The sequence below is a fragment of the Anguilla rostrata genome, chromosome 13 (genome assembly GCF_018555375.3).
Source record: "Anguilla rostrata isolate EN2019 chromosome 13, ASM1855537v3, whole genome shotgun sequence".
NCBI lineage: Eukaryota > Metazoa > Chordata > Actinopteri > Anguilliformes > Anguillidae > Anguilla > Anguilla rostrata.
In genome coordinates, this window is record NC_057945.1 from 26,227,452 (window position 1) to 26,248,798 (window position 21,347).

Consider the following 21,347-nt stretch of genomic DNA (forward strand, 5'->3'; position numbering starts at 1 on the left):
CTCATCAGAGAGATGAAAATGCATTTATGCATTTATTCAGTAGATGTAATGGAGGGGAGGTGGGGGTAACCCAATAAATAAATGTTAAAGGTGGTACCATTTGCATTTGTTTGTCAAATATATTATATATAAATTATTTAATATATTTTATTAAAATTTATTATAATATATGTAATGGACCATTTTTACATACGCCATCCTCCCATCTGAACGACACAAGGTCACTACGTGATGAGGTGGTCGTTTTATTTCTTATTTTGCTTTTGTTTGAAGAATAAAATTATTGACAAGGATAGCACCGCAGAACAGGGGCATTGTGCTGTGACACTCATTTCAGTGATCTGGAATGGTTACATAACCATAACAACGTCAGTAATACAATCATCATTATTCTGTAGCTTTACAATATATAAAGCTGGGAACAGTATCCCGGCACAGGAGCACCATAGCGTCTGATGGCTGTCACGTTGATCAGGCACTGATCATCAGAACTGATCAACAAACCACCTATTATATAGCAGAATATTATAGTTATCAATGACTGTGCATTGTACACTTGCATTTCTGAGGTATAATGAAGGAATGACCATTTTGCTGAAATGATTTCAGGTCATTCTAGTGTGTTTTCATTTAGTACCTCAGGACGACTGGAAAAAATGCTGCTAATTATGAATTTTAATGGGATTAGTAGGATCTTGTAATCAACTATTCACAACGTTGTTGTAATGAATTAATCCTGAAGGGAACTGTTTAATCAAAATGTGTTATTCATGTTTTTAAAGGATTTACATGTTCCTGATGAGGTTGCCTCTTTTCTATGAGAAATTCAAATGCAATAGAAGCAGATATGTTTGGCCTGATATGAAACACATAATCCTTCACTCATGTTTGACCTTGAGTACGTCTCTGGCACTGCAAAGCAATGCTACTGTAACATGTTTACAGGGATTGTTTTTTTTTCGTTTGTTTTTTCCCCCAAAACTAACAGATTAACTATTCAGGTGTTTATCAGATGGCATTTTGGAAACCTTTTTGACAAAGATAAAACGATCCCCCCCATACATTGTTTGCATCATTTAGGACACATTTCTGGACCCTGGAGGACTGCAAGTGAAACGCCTTATTCAATGTTAAAAGAACGGTAGGGTCAACTTGACCTCGAGCAAAAATGTGATACCATGTCCCCTTTCAACTGACCAAAGCCACACAAAGAAGCGTATTGTTGATAGTCAACCATCATGACACTATTCACACTGGTAGCTTCCTGAATCAATAAATAAATAAATAAATAAATAAATGAACAAATGAATGAATGAATAAATAAATAATCTAGGCCTAAAGAATGTAACCACTACTGCCTAGTGATATAAGAGATTATACATAGCCTTACGTAAATCAGTATAGTGTATATGAAAACAGACATAAGGTGGTATTGAAATGAAGGAACGAATGTCACATATCCACAGTTCAAAACATAACCGGATGTCAGCAGCTGTCACTGTTATATTCTGAACTATGAAGTGAAATGCAGTCTGGATTTTAAATTCCCATTTTTGTATACCAAAATACAACACAGACTTCAGAGTGAAAAGCATATTTCACATTCAAAAAGAAGAGGGAAATGTAGTTTTCTCTTGAGAGCCACTGACTGGATTAAAATCCCCCAGAACAGAAAAAAAGGTCCAATAGCAAATCAATTGATCTGGTTAGTGCGTAAAACATATGCAAATTCAGATACTTTGATGTTTGCCGCATATGTGAATGCAAACAGTCATACACAACAGTTTCTATAATAGAAGATGCTGCTCTGCTGATAACACGGGCAGGCTTACGGATTCAGCTGCATAATAAGCTATGGCAACAATTCAACCCTACATTTGCATAAAGCAAACAAACTAAATGACAATGCGGATTTACAGCAACAAAGAAGAAGAGCAGGCATTAAACGTATTGTGCAGGATTTCAGAGAATTATCGGACTAAATTTGCAGCAGCTGAATTATAATTTCAGCAGCAGAAGTCATTTTTGTCCCGTAACAACAAATTATATGAGCTGCCACTTAAACACATCATAAATAGCACATGCATATTACACATACAGTATGTGTTCTCACACACACACACACACACACACACACACACAGGTAATTAATTTTTAATAATTGTTTTTGTCATTTGTTGCCTGACTTACAATGTAATGCTCACATCTCACAGCTCACAGAAAACTGACTGCATGGAGCAGGTATGAAGGACAGTGCAGTGAATAAAAATAACTGGTTTTATTAAAGGCTTAAGATTTACCAGTAACCACCACAAAAACAAAAATACAACTCAACAAATAATTTACAAACTTCAAACACATGTGGAAGTTGCGAATATACAAATCATCAGCATCAAATTGCTGCTCACCTCAGAGGCTGTAACACAGGCAACCCAGGTATATGAACCCCAGAAATGCAGGTGACCTTCGACCTTTATAGTGGCCTGAGGTCCAGTCTGTTCCATGGGGACAGCCATGATACATTTTGGTCAACTGCACACACATACAGATCAAATACCATGGAAAATACAATTTTATTTTTGTCTTATTTCAAAACATAATCTATAAATGTCATTGCCAAATTACTGTCTCCCACAACATTTACGTAATGCTGTTTAATCCATAACATGAACTTTTTAAAGAGACTGGTCTGGGACACCCAACTCAACCTATGAACTTTACATATACTTCACTATACAACAGCTAGTAAGGAGACAAGTATACTATAATCACACATACAGAATAAATAATTTTCCACATTAACAGTTCCAATTACTCTACCCTGAGCCCTACTTTTTTCCAAAAAAAAGGTAAATGCTCACACTAAGTTACCTTCAGTTCTAAAGGCATTATACTCATGTTATCTACATAAATTGACCTATGGAATATGTGAAACCACAAATTAATTTTCACTCTTCCTGTGACTGAGTTTATATTAGTCTTTCACAACAGATACAATAGATAAGGTTCAGAGGACAGGCCTCAGTGAACATTAATTGAACATTAAGTTCATTTCAAGCAAATAGCATTATTATTTTCAATCAGCAGCATGTGGGGAACATGACAAAGGTATAATTTTATGGTCAAATAGAAGTGTTTTTGGTTTGGAAATGTTTTTGATTGAACTCTGAAAGCCACTGATTAGGAGCTCTGTGTACTGGGGGGGTCTCTTGAGTTTAATCCCAATCTGCCACCCTCTAGGGCTGAATTTCAATCTGAAAAGGATCCCTGCAGCATGTTGTTGCCACTCGCCAAAGCAGGCTGCCCTTCTCTCAGCTCGCATGCCCTTTTAGGCCCTGTCGTTTTAGCACTTCACTAGAAAAGCAATAAAGTGCAGAAACATAGAATCCACCACGAGGGAAGTCATACTTCAGCTGTCCAGCTACCTTTCTCAGCCCAAAATGTATGCAAATATTGCTTAGATATCATACAGCCTAAGATGGAAAACACCTACCCAGTAGTAATAGTAGTACTAGTAATAGGAATGAAGGACATAATGTATTTCAACATGATTTAAATGGACACTGAACTTCAACATTGATCAATTCAAGTTGAGTTTGGCCATTAACAGTAGAAACTTACTGTAACTTTGCTCTGGTGCTGAACAAGCAATATAATAGAAAGCTCTACAATGGGTCAAGACATTGACCTTAAAATGGCAGACTAGGAATCTTAACCACAATATAAAATATGAAACATTCTTTGCAAATAATAAAAATATGTGATTGGCAGCATTGCGCTAATAGATAGGCACCATGCATTAAATCAGTGGCAGTTAGCCTTCCTGACACAAAACAGTGCATGAGACAAATCTAAATTAAATGTTGATGCTTCCAGCAATTAATAAACCATAGCACTATAAATCATTTACATGCATTAATGAATCTTGGCTGGACTGAGACAGGGAAAAGGAGACAATCTTAGAACACCTGGCACATCACACCTTTGCATGTGGAGGTTCATTACCTCAACATCACAACAAGTTGAATTGTTTCACAACAAGCTTAATTGTCACCAGTCAGGACAGATCTATTTTCTATTCATTTTTAACAGCTCATGCAAAAATGAATTCGTCTTTCTAGTGACCGCATGCAACATATGCGGGCAGCAGTGTAGCATAATAGGTAATGAGCTGGTCTTGTAACCTAAAGGTCACAGGTTCGATTCCCAGGTAGGACATTGCCGTTGTACCCTTGAGCAAAGTACTTAACCTGCATTGCTTCCGATATCCTGCTGTATAAATGGATGCAATGCTATGTAAAACGTTGTGTAAATCGCTCTGGATAAGAGCATCTGCTAATTGCCTGTAATGTAATGTAACAGTCTGGGTGAATAACACCTTGCTGAAATAATGTCATCAACACAATGATATTGTGACATGGCTGTTTCAGTGGCCTTTAAATGAATGTGAAGAATCAATACCCTTCAACAATGTTAAAAGCAGTCTTTTAAATCATATCACATCATATGAAAAATACTGACACTAGTTCTATGGTAAGTAAAGTGTGTGTGTGTGAATTGAAAGACAGAGACACAGAGAGAGTAAGAGGAAACAAAACCAGGGCAAAACCTAGTATATGGCTGGACCTAACACACTTCATCCGGCCGACCAATGGTGTAACTTCATATCTCGGTCGACCAATGGGGTAACTTCATCACTCACTCAGTCACTCAGTCACAGATATTCGCGTTTGTAGGGCTGGCCCCGCTGTTGCTGTCCAGCCAAAAAGACAGACAGAAAGAAAGAAAGAAAAGGAGAGAGAAAAAAATAGAGGCTTTGATCTGGGGGAGCAATCACCCATGAAACCTATTGCAGGTAATGCTCAAGAGCAATTCCGCTACACACAGAGGCAAGCAAACAAAGAACTATTCTTATTCATCTACCACTATGCGCACTCATACATGAAACCCAGGCTTGGCATTAACACCCGCCACTGGCCAAATGTGGGTAGAATTTGGCAGTGGCATGTAACTCAGTCACTCTTACTAGTCACTTCAGCAGGAGCAATTTCTATGAAGAAAATGTAGTTTACAAAATCTGAAATAGTTAAGTCAATTTGTAGTGATACTATATGAATACTACAACTCCCATGAGCACTGTGTGCACACTGTGTGCTCATCCCATTGGTCATCCACTTTGCTCCCACTCGCTCTCACTTCCTCAGTGGAAGAGGGAAGCATCTACCAAAATCCAACAGCCGAATACAGTGGCACATACAAACGTGTGTATACCTATACTCATTACAGCTTCAAAGATTTCATTTAGAGCACAGATTCAGATTCTCCTGTTTTGAAAACAGAGAAGTGACAATAAACCTCATTTACGAAACATGCATACGATCACATTCGATCGTAAATTGTGTGTAGGAATGTTTCCTAGAACATTTCAGCATTCATCTTTTTTCTTTTTTTATCTGTATTTGTTTATGTCTGTTTCCTTATGCTAATCACATGAACAGGATTGCAGATAAAATTTATTAAGTCACCAATCATCATACACCTGGGGTATGCACAAAAACAAAGGTCTGCGCACGTGTTCTGAATCCCATAGTGGTTCTTCATATGAACATTTATAATAACAAATGTAAGTATAATTTAAGGAAAGTTTTGTGAATGAGGCCCAATGACTGTAGCATCAAACAGATAACAACAATGGTTTGGTAAAGCAGCATGAACTTGGACTACAGACAGTTCTGTGACTTGGACAGATGGATGTCCATGATTTCAAAGTCACTTTAGTTTATTCAGTGCTTCAAAAAAGAAAAGAAGAAAGCAGGCTTGTCACAGTGGCCATGAAAATAACATTGAAATAACACTGCCACTACACTTTGTGTGCATTCTTGCCCACAAAGCCAAGAATGCACTGTATTATTCAAAAAGAGAATAGGCACATTATTCAAAAAACCAGAGCAGAATGTATGCAATTGTATTCAAGCTTTGTTTGTTTGTTGACCAATCAGATTAACAGACTAAGTATTGGGCATTTTGACATAGTAAAATAAAAGGAAATGGCAAAATTGACAGTGATACATGATTGCTCCTCTTCAGTATTGCCTGCACTCACTGCAGTGTTCATTATAAAACATCTGTTTTAATATATGTTCTATCCCTGGTTTAATATAGGTTTCATATCTGTTTTAATATAGGCTTCATACATAAAATCAAATCATGCTTTGTTTTGTCATGAAATTGTACTTCTCCTGAAACTTTTCTGCCATAAACATCTGTTTATATAGCCTTTTCATAAGGTCATCACACACTTCCCTCAGACCAAGCTGTTGCTGAGCAACCAGAGGCTGTTGTGATGCTCCATTGAGCACACAATGTTCCAGTGGCTGGCAAGAGAAACAAGAAAGCAACGTCTTACCTGGACCTGATTTAGACCAGAATGGCTGTCAGTTCACCCTCTCGCCTGGCATCAGCACGCACAAACTCACTGCCTGAGTCATAACAGGCCTTCGGAAAAAATAATATATAAGGAAAGAAGGATACGTCCAGGGACCACTGGTTTTCGATTTACCAGTGCAAAGGACAATTCCGTCTGAAGAAACACCGCTGATGCCTTGATGATGTGCTGGCCAAAACGAAATGTGGATGTGTTCATATTTCCGGGCACTGAAAGAAATAAGATAAGTCAAACGATTGTTACTTACTGTGGTTTGAGTTTGATATTGGTAGCTAAGGCTTTCCTAAATAGGCATCAACCACATCCTGAAATAATGTTTCCGCAAATAGGTGAACATCCTTTAAACAGGGGATGAAACACAGGGGAGACAGTAAACATATTCCACAATATCCAGCAGAACACATTTTCTGTGATCATCGAGAGAGAAAACTCAAGTCCTTCTTGATGTTGAGCTGCCGGCTTCACAGTTGGACAGTCCCCCAGCTAAGCTGTGCAGTCATTGCCTTCTAATACTTTACTTGTGAAATTGCCACAGACAGATTTCATGTGCAGCTGTCATAGATTAGTAGTCGTCACAGTACTCGTAGTACTCAAAATCTGGTAGTACGGAAAAGTACTGAAATCTTTAACAGAAACCCATTTTGAACATATTTGAGTAAGCTTGGACTTATGACAAAAATGCAGGCTTTGAATGCATGCCATTAACCAAAAAAGTAAACAAAATTATCCCATTTCATGTCTCATTTTGGGAAGATGATCATCTATTATCATCCAAATTAGAAGATGCCAGGGATATTAACAGGGTCTCTGTGATTATGTCACATCCAACCAAAATACGCTCTTTATAAAATATACACACGATCCCTAGCAGCAACATTAATTACTGCAGCTACAGAGCTTTTTAACAGGCTATCTTCACAGAGAATATTTTAAAGGACTGATCCTGAGGAGAATATGCAATGCTCTGAATGCTTAAGGACAGCGTTTTGATTACAGATGTGATGGGTTAAAGGGCTTGAGTCTGAAAGGCGCAGCATCTGAATGCAAATGTTGGATACAGAAAAGTATGAAAATTAAGTCTCAATCGCATCAAAACCAATTTTTAAAAAATATTTCTCCATGTTGCTTGGCAAACATAATTTACAACATCTTATGCATCGAATTAAACAAATTCACAGTTCCTGTACATAGTTCACAGTTTGTCATTGCAATAATACTGAGGCATTTGCTTTATCAAGGGTAGTACATGCTCAATACCATTATTGCACCCATGAATAACCCTCTCTATATATACATATATCTTCCTGAGACCCAGCAATTCATTTGTGCACCCGATAGGGGACATGGTCTTTGGTCTTAATTTCAAGAACAATATATTCTACTTTGGTGAAACTTACACTGCAAGGGACATTGCATAAAAATTAAATGAATAATATTTAAAAAAATATTTTCACTGAAAAAATTAAAAACTTCTACTTTTTTTCTCAAGAGGTTATAGTCTGATGCGCATCTGGATGGGTGAGGAACAGGCAAAAATAATTATTGTCAGATGCAAACAAAAAGAAAATACTTCCTTGTTTTCCTATTCCTGTTATATTTACATATTACCAAACCATATTGCCATGACCAATTTCTCTGGATTGTGCATGACTTGTAGAGGGTGAGGCAAATTAATTATGGTAATGAAGGTAAATTGAGCCTATATGATTGCATTGTCAGATTGAGGGTCTAGGTACAGAACATTGCAGCTGAAACTTCAGGGTAATGAGGGACCATTTTCCCTCTCCCTCATGCACAACATTCTCACTGTGCCTCTGTCCTCATATTGCATCAATTTGGCTACTTTGGTTAGCTTGCAGAGCAGAACCCTGGCTGGATTTGGACAGAGTCCCAGAAGACCCGTAAACACAGAGAACGCCAGCTGTCTCAGACATTAACATTCTGAATGGAACCCAGCTATTCCACAATTAAAAATTAAGAATAGAGCAATTACTTTATTTTGCATAGTGACAGCCCAATTAATGTTCATTACGCCCTTTTTCATCAGGCAGAATTTCTTAAGCAAAAGTTATATCAGCCTCTTGATCAGAAATATGAGAGAGAGAGAGAGAGAGAGAGAGAGCTCACCTAAAACTGAAGCGTTTCATCAAGAATAGTGCTGAGTTCACTGTGCATCTGGTTCACGTGTGCTATCTTGGGGCGACATAGCTCAGGAGGTAAGACCGATTGTCTGGCAATCGGAGGGTTGCCAGTTCAAACCCCGCCCTGGGCATGTCGAAGTGTCCTTGAGCAAGACACCTAACCCCTAACCCCTAACTGCTCTGGCGAATGAGAGGCATCAATTGTAAAGCGCTTTGGATAAAAGCGCTATATAAATGCAGTCCATTTACCATTTACCATCTTAAGCTTTCCCAAAACATTCTGACAAAGTTTGAGGAATAACTGTTAAAAAATACATGAAAATGTTTTTCGTTTTTGAGATACCATTTACATTTACAGCACCTACCCATTGCAATTGAAGCTAGAGATAAATGTTTATACATTTGTCGGTTCATTCCACTCTATACACAAAACTTTCCAGGAGGTGACATGTTGAATCCTTATCTTACCTTGAATACACAGATTGAAAGGCTATGGTGCAATCATTGAAATACAGGAGGCTGTGTTCAACCTGTGATACATATTTTCCCTCTAGATGATATAAACCTATAAACCTGAATGCTATGTCTTGTGTGAAGGTTTAATTTAATCTGAAAATTCATTCTAAAAATAATCAGCAGGAAAATCAACCTCCATCGACTTCAAATTTTAAACTTTGTGTCTGAGATTATTGGCATTGACATGTGATACCACACATGGTTATTTGAAATTGAATGCACGATTGAAATTGTGATTGCGAAAAGGGAGGGGGACTTCTGACAGGTGTACTGTTATCACAAACTGGGGTGGTGGGGCAGGGTTGGGGGTTGGGGGGGTTTATGTTTGAAAATGTTTGTGAACCAGTGCAAGAGGTGCGAGATCCACAGAAATCCTGGAATGCAGCCAATCCAAATCCGGCACAAATTCAGTGCTATAAATGTACACAATCTCAAATAAACCAATGTTTAATCTGTCATGATATATTAAAATGGTAGCACTGACAAGACTGCATCCATGCACTGATAACCGCAGATGTAAACGGCACAATGCCACGTGGCCGTGTGTCTGCACACAGGAACATTAACACCCACTGTTGGATCAGAGCTTAAACATGCACAACAATAGTATCTGCCTGTCTGTCTGCCATTCTATTATCAGTCTAATATCTATCAATAACAGTTGTTGAAAAAGACCAAATCTATTGACACCTTTGTAAATGGATTAATTTGCATCATGAATTGGACATTTAATAATTCAATTAATACATAATAGATACAAATTCATGTACAATTCATGATGTATATAAATGCAATTATAATTATGTTGACAGATGAGTTGACGGTTTAAAAAAGTCATATAAACAATCTTATGAGTTGATAATAACTGCTTACAAGTGCATGAGAAGTCAATTATAAATGCTTTATGAATTGAAAACATACTGTTATCAATAGGCTTATAATGAGCTTATAAATCATGAATGCATTCCTTATAAATATATTTACTGATATGTAACTATTTACTGAGCCCACTAACAGTATATAACAAAGTAATAATAAATAATGGGTTGTAATCTATTTGTTGATGCTTATGAATACATTATTATGCGGGGTTATTATAAAGCATTACCCTAAATTCATATAACTATGAATTTTACACAGGGCGAACATAAAAAACAATGGTTTTTGTGGTTACAAATAAACAAGATGTGGTAAAATTCCATGTATCTATCCATCCATTTACTATACTGCTTACTCCTGGTCAGGGTTGCAGGGAGCTGGAGCCTATATACCAGTGTATATTCCGTGGGGGTGGCCAGGATGCGAACATGGTACCTTCTTGCTATGAGGAGACAATGGTATTCCCTGCACCACTGGACCTAATAATCTTGTTAGCTGAACAACATAATAGGAGTTCAGAAAACTTATGGTGGCAGTGTCTACATAAAAGATTTGTCATTACAGCTTAGAATCTGTAATTCAAAGAAATTAAGCCAACTTAAATAATGCATTGCAATCAGTTATTTACAATTTTGTAGTTGGAGGAGCCTTATTATTTTTTACAGTGCAGTATAAGTCAATACAATAATAACACACACCATTAGCTGTCCCCATGCCCACTCCCGGTAACACATCCAACTGTTTGCTTCCTCTCTGAAGGTTACAAAGGTACTGTTTGTGAGAGACAACTTAAATATACACAAAGAAAGCAGGATTAAGAAACTGAAAGCCTATCTCTGGGAGAGCAGAGTACAGCATGCGGCTGAAAGAGTCCCCTATGCCTTCACTTTCTCTCCCAGAGTTCCTAAAATATACTCAGGCATGACGCTCTGGACAAAGGCAGGGTGCGCCCATTACAAAATCATCTGGGGCCTGCATCACAAAAGCTACAGGCTCGGGCAGTCACACTTACAACCTTGAGCAGTTTAAAAGAGGACTATGATATCATAATCTAAATTGCTTTTCACAAAGCAACTCAACACACAGTCATGTTCAGCCGCAGATACTGCAAAGGTTGCAGGTACTTACAAGACTACTATTATTATTATTATTATTATTATTATTATTATTATTATTACAACTATTGTTCGGATCCATTGTGAATCTATACATTCCTATTCCTAGAAATGATTAAATCCAGAACTTACCCACTTTAAATCACAATGCAAGGTAAATCATAATTTTCTATAGTGACACACTCTTGCTCCAATTACAATTATTTCACAATTATGTTCAGTTTAAACTTTCATATTATGGTAACAGTATTTAAGAGTAGTCCTTATTTAATGTGATGTACTTTGGAGGACACAGGTGATCGATGTCTGAAAATATTATAAATATTATAAAATATTTTAAAAGGTATAAGGTAACTCATCAAAACTTGGCTCTGGGTTTAAAAAATGCTAAATGGTCCAGAGAGGTAAAATTCTACTTCATAAAATGAATAATTGATACAATACTACAGTAAGTCAACAACAAGATCAATCAGTGCAAGTACTTTTTTTAGTCATGTCATACTGTATTGCACAAGCTCACATTTTAGCTGTGTGGTCATTTTCAGAATGCATTGTCATTATCGGTATAATTGATACTTACTAAACCATAACAACATGTTGAATGCACATTTTATGTCTTATATTTCTAATAGTTACTATTTCACTTTTATAACAATAATGACAAAGGCCACCAATGCACAAGGTTGTTATACTAAATGAATTCATGGTCATTAAAATTCAAAGCACACTCAGTCAAGGAAGAAAAAAGGTAAATATATTTTTGTAATCATTAAAACACCCAAACCCTCACACGTATAGAGATTCAACACCAGCAATACTAACTCACACAAAGAGACTGGGTAACCCTTCAACCTCTTCATTCACACCTGCCAGTCTGGGTATCATAATTGGCCCTAATTATCGAATATTCCTTATAAATAAAATGTTAAATGAGGAGCTCAGTGGCTGAAAACAGAATTAATGTACTTGGAGTGGTTTGAAGAACCTACTGGCAATAATTTTGCTCTAATGCCCAGTTCCTCTTGAAAAGAGCCAATAAGGCCTCTTCCTAATGATCAACAACATTTCCTTCAGTGCAGACTGAAGAGACAGATGATGCAAGACCTATCTGACACAATCCATTTAAAGTAACTAAGAAAAACTTGTTGAGCACAAAGGCTAATCACATCATCTTGTGATCATCTTGAATAGAAGTGCATCTGAAAGCTTAGGTTTTTATCTGAGTGAGTGCTATTTTATTTGAGTCAGTGTTGCTAGATGTTGCATTTATCCTTTTTGTGACAAAGTTCAATGTTATTAAATGAAAGCTTGTTAACATCAAGTCAACCCCTGGTTACAACTGCGAGCACCATTTATCAGGGAGAGTAAAAATAATCAATCAGAAGCAAAAGCAAATGAAGTTGTGTGGTTTTCACCTGTAAAATAGGTCCTAATTATCATGAAAGAGTGAAGTGCAATGTTCAATAAAATCCACTGTCACCATTGTGTTTGCATGGAGAACATCTGTCATCCTCAGTGGTCTGTGAACTACTCAACCTCTCTCAATTCTATAGTGAATGCACTTCAGCATAATGAAATTCAGGAAAAAAAGAGAAGAGGAACCGGAGAAACAGAAACAGTGAAGCTATAGGATGCAGACATGATTAAGAAAAGAATAAATGATGACAAAGTATAATCTGATCGTTTACAAACCAAAGACTTGGGTATATTATCTCCAACTCTGCCTAAATTCTGCAAAGGAATCTTAGATTCAATTTTCTGATCAGCAGGAGCTCAACAGTAAACCTGTCTGACACAGAGTTATCATCCTCCCATCTACAGCACAGCCCTGAACACTATGATTTAAAAAATGAAAGAGCTAGTCTTGTTACAATGAGGACCAGTACAGTGTGCTCAGACAAAAACAGGCGTGATTATTTCTATAAACTACAGTGTGGCACAGTATAAATTTATCTACAAGACACATACCGATCATGACCAAAGATAAGAAACCAATAAGGTCATGATCTATTATGACAACCACCTCCCAAGGGCAATCACTTTGTCTATAAACCTTGTGTTATTCTGGAAACGGTAAAGCTGTATGGGTTTTGGTTTGGACAAGTAGGTATTTGTCCTTATTACTGACTTACAAATAAATGCATCAGTTTTTTCCTCAGAGATTGGAGAGTTAATTTTGGTGATTGCTGAAAGTACCAAATATTGTATGACTAAAGGAAAAAACACTTATGTTTGCTTGTAAGTCAGAGCTTAGCACAAATGTTATTTGAATCCATGCTGTTGCGACTGTAAGCAGCATTGATGCTGATTCGAATATGTTGCTGCTTGTAGGTGGAGAGGAAAGAAATACTTACACCGAGCAGTCTTCCCACATGAATCATGTCACCAGAACAAGAATAGTAGGATGACAGTGAACACCAGATCAAAGGTGGATGAAACTTTGAAACTGGCATACATTTATTTAATTATTTGTTTATTTATTTAGCCATATAAAGTAATTGAGAAAGTAAATAAAAGAAAATAGACACAAAAGCCTAGCTTGTGACAAGAGTCTGATTGACTTTCTTGGTTTCCTAAGTACTGCGCAGATAAGCTGCTTAGCCCAATCAGAGAATTACAAACAGAAACACCACGGAAAGGCAAATCTGTGCTAAATGAGCAGTGGGTCTTTACCAGAGAGCCACTCTCTTCCAAGCATTCCTTAGTTTCCTAACAGCTCCTTACAGTTCACTCCACACAAACCTTAGCTCAGTGTCCCCAGCTATTCACTCCAAGCTCTGCTGAAACACAGAAATTCAGAACTTCAGCTGTGCTTTTCCAAATACTCCTGGGGTGGCTGTAATCATGAAAGTGTCTTGTTTCATCTCTGTCACCCTGAACGCTTACCCCTGTTTTCTTGGTAAAAACGGAGCATGCATGCAATTCGGAAGGACTTCAATGTTTTTACAACTCAGCTATCGTTGGTGTACTTCATTTTTCGATGTGTGTGCATGTACTTGATAGGAACCACATGCTTCCTGTGTCTGTGGCATGATCTCCCCTTGAGTAAGAATAGTGCTTGCACCTTGTTCACGCTTCCAAAACAAATTTTTGATTGTGTGTTATCATTTAAATTTAAGAGGATCTTCATCAGGTCCGTGGAAGACAATACACTAATAAGCACACTTACAGTGCATCCACAGAGGACACAGCCTCAGTCTAACCAGCAAGTGTACAACAGGTTGTAATGGTTATATTTTCTGACAGCTGGATGTTATGTTTAGTAATAGTTCATGTCTTTCTGTGTCTGTTTGTCTATTTCCTGTAAAAAAACATTGTTACTTTGTGTCAGAGCCTGAACATGCTATCTAGAAAATTATTTTATTTCAGTGTTGAATTATGTAAATTAGTTCAAAACATGTTATTTATGTCAATGGAATCAGCCTATTGCAGCAGACACCTCTGGAAAGAATATGTACAATACAGTACTGTATGTGCAACATCCTATTTGAGCGAGTACATAAATCATTATCATAATGTGCAGTGTCAGCACACTATCTCCAGGAAAGGCATTAGCAGTGGAAATTACATTAGGTGGACAAGGATCCACTGAGAAAGGGCAACTAAACGAGCACAGAAAAGATTAAGCCTCTGGCCAAATAGCCATATCAACATCTCTGGTGCTCCCTGGGGAGTTTTGTTGACCCATTGATTATTTTGTCACCATAACCTTTGCTGTGATTGAGGATTGTTGGATACTTTATGCGTGTACATCTGCACACAAAAAAGCAAACTTAAATTCCTCTCCCTGCAGTCATATTCATTAAAAAATGCAATGGTTACATTTAAAACCAGAGAGCCATCTGTCATGGCCTACAGATCCATGGCAGAAACAATAGTGCCTCTCATTCATCAAGTAAGTAATGGGAGAGAACAATTTTTGTTGACTTGAACATTGAGCTTTGAGATGTAACATATGTTTGGAGAACACAGCATAATTGATTACAGTAAATTAAATGAGATTCCGTGTGAAGAGACAAAACACTGACCTTTTTAACCCATCAGTCATTGTAGGACCTTGTATGAACTACAGATACAGTTACATAAAAGATCAGAAATAATAAAATGACTTATGAGGGAAAAAGGCATTGAGAAATGATTACATTCACTATTGACACAAGCCATGTTCTGCACTTGCTTTCTGTCCATGTGATCAAAACAATGTTTTATCTTGCACTAAAAAATAGGTTCAGAATAAAAATACAATCATCTTTTTTACTGGTTACCAGAATCTAATATTAGTCTTCCTTGAATTTAGTTCATGTTTATTTAATTTCAAAGACTAAAGACTAAGTAAGAAAACTGTAGAATGGTAACATTTGCATTTCTTGCAGAGTGAAGGGTATATCACACTGCACTGAATCCAGGCCAATATTGCCCCCAGCCGTGCACTAAATTTGTCTCTGCTGCATAAAAACAAGGCAGAGTTAAAGGTCAAATGACCACCCATGGTAAGTAAAATACCGAATATAAAGCTTAAATATCTGGAAAAAAAAAATTATTTAAGCAAAGCAAGAAAGGAAACGGGGAATCAGAAATCTGAAAGTTTTTGCGTAGTCACAACTCAGTAAAAAAAAAACTGATGGTCATTCAGGATAACATGTTCTGTATTATTGGTTTTACACTGTAGTATTACTGTACTATTACAGATCAAATTTAGTTTCTCAAATAGAGGGATGTGCAGTAAATCAAAAGTTAATTGTGATTAGCATGTTTTTCCCCAAGGTAATTAACACCAGTTATACCATAAGTTAGATCAATCTATGAATCATGTAATGCCCAGAGAGTGCCTCGTTTTAACAAAATATCGGTTCACTCATTGAAATTCTATCATTTTCACACTTGCTGCATATTATTAAATCTTGCTGTAAATTGGAAAGTTCTGAAAAAGTTGCTGGTATACATTAGGAGATATACATATTCAATCTACTCATTATCATACTGTCCCCAGAAATTCACAGAAGTGAGGTGATTTTGGAAAGAGCTGAACATTCTAAATCCAAAAGCAAATCCCACATCAGCTACACCTGTGCCTTCAATGTCATTTTCTCAGTCTGCAGATTAAAGTATTAAAGAAGGAATATCCATCAATCAAATCCTTCACCCAAGAGTGTAAAAAAAGAGCTCAAAAGGTTTTTTTTTTCTAGCTCAAAACATTTAAAAAGATCACAGTCTAGTTAAACAGAATATATATATATATATATATATATATATATATACCAAAAAAATTTGATTTCTAACAATTCACAAAGCATAGAGTCTCAGCTTTTATTAAACTGTATATTTAAAAACGGTATTGAAGAATAATTTGAAAGACCTCAAGAATTTGGTGGACATTTTATTTGGCTCTGTCTGAATGCTGATAGGATGATATTGTAACAGTTGGTTTGCTAGCAGTTTATGACAAAAATGCTCATTGTCCACATTTGTTTGCGAGTCTGACTGTTGATGCACATAATTTGAAACCGTGATTAAGCTTTTTCTTGTACAGCTTCATAGCTGGATATATATGAAGAAAAAATACAGAACTGTCAGTGAGTCAGATATAAGTATTAAGCCAAGCTGTTGTGTGTGTGTGTGTGTGTGTGTGTGTGTGTGTGTATATATATATATATATATATATATATACAACAAAAATATAAATCACCAAAAATTGTTTATTTCCCAATACTTGCATTTATCTGCACACACATACATTGTGTGCTGTCCATACCTGGAAATGTTATACACTTACTGGCCTCACATTTCTTTCATTCGACACAAAGTCACAAAGATGGGGGAAATTAATCCGAAAAAGCTATTGCAGAGACCTACTCCTTCCAGGTAATATCTGTTGCATTCAAAAGCCATCTTTCAGTGAGAGAAATGCAATGGAAAATGATTAATCACCCTTGACATTAGAATTTAGAATGCCCTTCATGCAAATCTGCTACTCTTACCATCGTTTGTATTTTGCTGCCAAAGTGGGAATTAGAATTGCAAAATATCATAGAGATACAAGGAAATTACACACAGAAGGGTTTCAGTGAAGGGGAGAAAAGGGAATGAAGTATGTACAGTGGAACACGGATATAATAGGTTTGTATTGTGGTATCTTGTCTGTCTCTCTTAAGACCTCTTACAACATGATTAATTAAAACATGTGCTTCAAGCCAATTTTTCATTTAGGAATACCATTTTCAAAATGCTCTGGCCCACTCGTTGACTATGAAGCAAAATGTACTTTATTGTCTTTACTCGTTTCCCCTGTAAAGTGTCTTTGTGACAGTGCCTCTGTAAAAAGCACTATATAAATAAAATTGAACTGAATCATTTGAATAAACAATGTTCTGTGAAGTGGATAGAATAAATATTAGTATATCACAGAGAGACAGAGAAAAATGCTTTTGTAATGAGTGTAGAATCAGAGGATTTATTTTATATAATAAATATAATTAGGCATACTGCTAGAGGCCACATATGAAGTAGAATTTAAAACTAAAAACATAGACAGACCAACACACACACACACACACACACAAAATCACATTTTGATGTAAGGCTACGAGGTAGTTCATAATCTCTAGATGGATGGCTCAATACACATCATTAAACAAAATGGGTCATCCTTAATCCACCGGATCACATATCATCATGATCAATGAAGTTCCCATTCCCACAATAACCATTTCTTTACTGGGAATTTGCTTTATTAACTACAATTAGCTGTCAAGCCTCAACTTGTTTGAACTAATAAAAAGGTTTTTATTGTCACAACAAAAGACAATGATTGGGCCAAAGCAGTGAGTTACTGGAAGCATATGGTAGCTGCACCCATTTTTTGTTCTATGATACCTCATTATTCCAAAACTCGGGCAGAATGTTCTCTGGAGACCAAGAGGGCAAAGTGTGATTGGCCACAGTGTCCCTGAGAGAGGGAGGGTGTCACTCAGCATGGCACCCAGTGCATTGCTCAATGCACCCTCCAGCTGTTTGGACAGTTGCAATCTGCCTGTGCCAGTTGTGCCAGCTGTGAGGTTCTCTGGCACAGAAACTGAGGTAGTTCAGCTGGTAGATTATAGAATAGAAAAGATGTGGTCAGGTGACCTCACTGATACCTGATGACAAACATGCTAGGTTGTACCCACCTGAATTGTTGTACAGATATGATGGGAAAATTTGATTTCCAAATTGTGGGAGAAATGGGAGAGGTCTAGCCTATCACTAAGTGGTTATTTGTTACGGGTGTGAGTTCTGTGGCCATCCTTGTTGGGAATTAAACTCAAAATATCACAGTCCCAGGGATATTTCATAGATGTAAATAGGTAAATATTAACATCAGGAAGCACAGAAAATCTGTCATCTCTCTCAAATGGAAAAGCTCAAATGGATTGTACACAAGTACATGTAATGTGATCTAAAAATCAGCAATGAGCTCTAAGCCTCGACTGTTGTTCCACATGAACAGTCATAGAGAGTCAACTTCCAAGTTTATATCCATTGGAGAAGGTGGAACACTTAGAGACCCAAACCAACAGCCCAGCACTGCTACCACGGCCCCAACAGACCTCCGATATGAATCCTCTGAACAACTGCATTACTGAAAGCGTAGGTGCCTACATCAAAGCACAACAGGCTTACTTAATCAGCCAAAATAGATATTCTTAAGCCCAAACCCACTAATTAGAGGAATTGTATGTCCATAACTGCTGAAATGCATGTTAGCCTTTAAGAATACTTGATCATTAAGTATAATATTGAACAATCTCATGAAAAAAATGCTGCTTTAATCATGATGCATAATAATGTATAAAAGACCTTTAAGACCTGTGGAATTATATTACAGCTTTACACCTTCCATTTAATTATATTTCATTCATTCATTATGGTGAAATATATTCTGTACACTAAGTGTGTGTCATAAAAATAGTTTTTAGGTATGTCCTTCTCTGTCTTTGAGCATGTGCCCCTCAAAAGGTCTCTGCATGGCTCTGCTTTGCCTCACATGACAGAATTCCCAAGCTCAGTTTTCAGTGCTTCCACATCTAAATTTGCTTAAACTCCATTGTTTAAGTTTAAAATCCAACGTCTTATGCCTTTGTATGGAAATTATGCCACAAGCTGCTCTGCACACACAGTACAAATTCCGGAGATGGGAAAATAAACTTCTAGTGTAATATTTCCTGATCGGAGCAGAGCGACACCGGTCTCACAGGACTGGCAGATTCAGCGTCCTGTGAGCTGACTGCAGATGGAAAGTGTCTTTTTCTCCTCACACATCAACAACACAAATCCCCTGGTTATCTGCACAGCAGTGCAATGCCCGGATCTGTCACAGTCAATGCCAAAGCCGAAATACAGAGAGCTATAATTCATTCCCAAATTATACCTGGCCTGGTAAATCATTTATCAGATGCTGAAAAGAGGCCAATTACCATCTGAATTTACAGCAGTGGCTGGCAGGAGAGTGCTTCTGACAGTAGAGATGACACTCTGTGGTAAAAGGTGGCTAGGGTCAGCCTTCAGTCAGGTACCTGCTGGATAAGATCATGCCTCTTCTGTGCATTCATTAGTCTGGAATCGGCATGTACACAGAAACACATTTCATCTCCGATGCAGTGGTTCCAAATAAAAGCGGGGAAGGAAGCTTTGCCGGGACATCTCCCCGTCGCATGACAGCCATCGCAGAGAGGTACATTTGGAAAAAAGGTGGCGCTCTTTTGCCATGCCAGCCTCTTCTGATCTTCCCCCAACAGCCTCTCGCAGGGAAAAAACAAACACCGCTTTTCAACACATGCTAGTGCTGACAACAGCAGTGAGATGAAATACAGACACTGCAATTGGAAGCAGACTCAAAATAAAGGTAATTGCAGATCGACCTTCCAATTCAACCAGAGGAACCAAAGCGCTCAGTAAATACTGCATTCAAAAATATAACAATGAATTTGCTGCGTGTGGGCAACAAAATCTGTTAAGAATTTTAGAATGCGTTATGTTGCTGAAGCTGTACCTTTTTCTTGACACAGCATTGGCCAAGGTAACATTGACTGCTTGCTTTGTGTCTTTAAAGGTTTATTGTGACATACATCTGTACACAGGAATGTATTTGAATGTAAGTCTTCACTGAAATAATCATATCTTCATAGTTCCTGAAATGAACGAAAATCATATAAAAGATCAGAAATGGCAAATTTCCAAAAAAGGTATTTTGTCTAAAAAGACAATGGGCACACTGAGCCTGTACTTTATACGGATTTCCATTTGTGTATAATGTATATCTGCTGCAAGCATGCATGTGTGTGCAAAATGCTATGGTAACTTATGGAATTGCTTCCATGGTAACGACTGGTCTTGGGAGTATCAGGAGTGCGCGCCTTAGAGTCTTGCAATTCAATATGGCTTGCTGTTTCCATCACAGTGAGATCAGCTTATGCAGACCAATGCCTGATGGCTAGACAGCAGACCCAATGAAATACAAGCAATCCTGAACTGTCAGTCAGGACTAAAAAGCATTTAAAGGATTTTCACAAAACTCAAATGACAATAACAATGCTTGAGCATACATTAGAGGTATCAAAATATGTGGACCACATCTTTGAGGATAATCATATGGAACTATGGTGTGTCAGACAAGCAAGGATTAATTAAAAGTATGTTTATTTTCTGAATCCAGTGGTTCCAACAGTCAATGCCCTTGTAAAAATGTTTCAGCACTCTGAATACTGAACACAAGTGGTACATCCGCTTCTTAACAAACCAGACGATATCAGTAGACAGGCATTGGTTAAATCACATGAGTTGCAATCCTCACCATAAGGCAAAGTATTTTCCGTGTAACAAAACCAAATAGCACTGCCGTGGTTTCTGCTTTAAACTGGAACTGCTCCGAAAATTGTAGACTTCATTTCACAGCCTCAACAACCATTTGCCTATATAGACATTTTTCAATCAGTTATTTCAGTTAAATGCCTCAGATTGCATTCAAACCTAAAAGGAATATGGATCTTTATGCCGCATGTAGCCACGCAGGGTCTGTGACCCCAATATGGTGTCCTTTGTCTCTTATGGGAGGTAATAAAGTCATAAAACTTTCAAAGGACAGAAACCGCTCCAGGACACCACAGGTCTTTATAGAGATAAGACCTGAAACATGGCTAAATTGCCCCAAGGATGTTTCCTGTCATGTTTGTGGAGCGGAGACCGGGAAGAGGGGCAGAGAGAAATCAGATACAT

The 21,347-nt window shown here is 37.4% G+C and overlaps 1 protein-coding gene across 3 annotated transcripts in view; it reads right to left on the reverse strand.

Moving 5' to 3' along the window:
* The window catches only part of fhit (fragile histidine triad diadenosine triphosphatase), a 210,277-nt gene that overhangs the window by 134,645 nt on the left and 54,285 nt on the right, over nucleotides 1-21,347 (reverse strand). For all 3 annotated transcript variants that reach the window (XM_064304976.1, XM_064304978.1, XM_064304977.1), the window contains one exon: nucleotides 6,532-6,654. In XM_064304976.1, coding sequence (XP_064161046.1) covers nucleotides 6,532-6,643 — 112 coding nt within the window. In that variant the 5' untranslated portion in view covers nucleotides 6,644-6,654. The remainder of the gene's footprint in view (nucleotides 1-6,531; nucleotides 6,655-21,347) is intronic.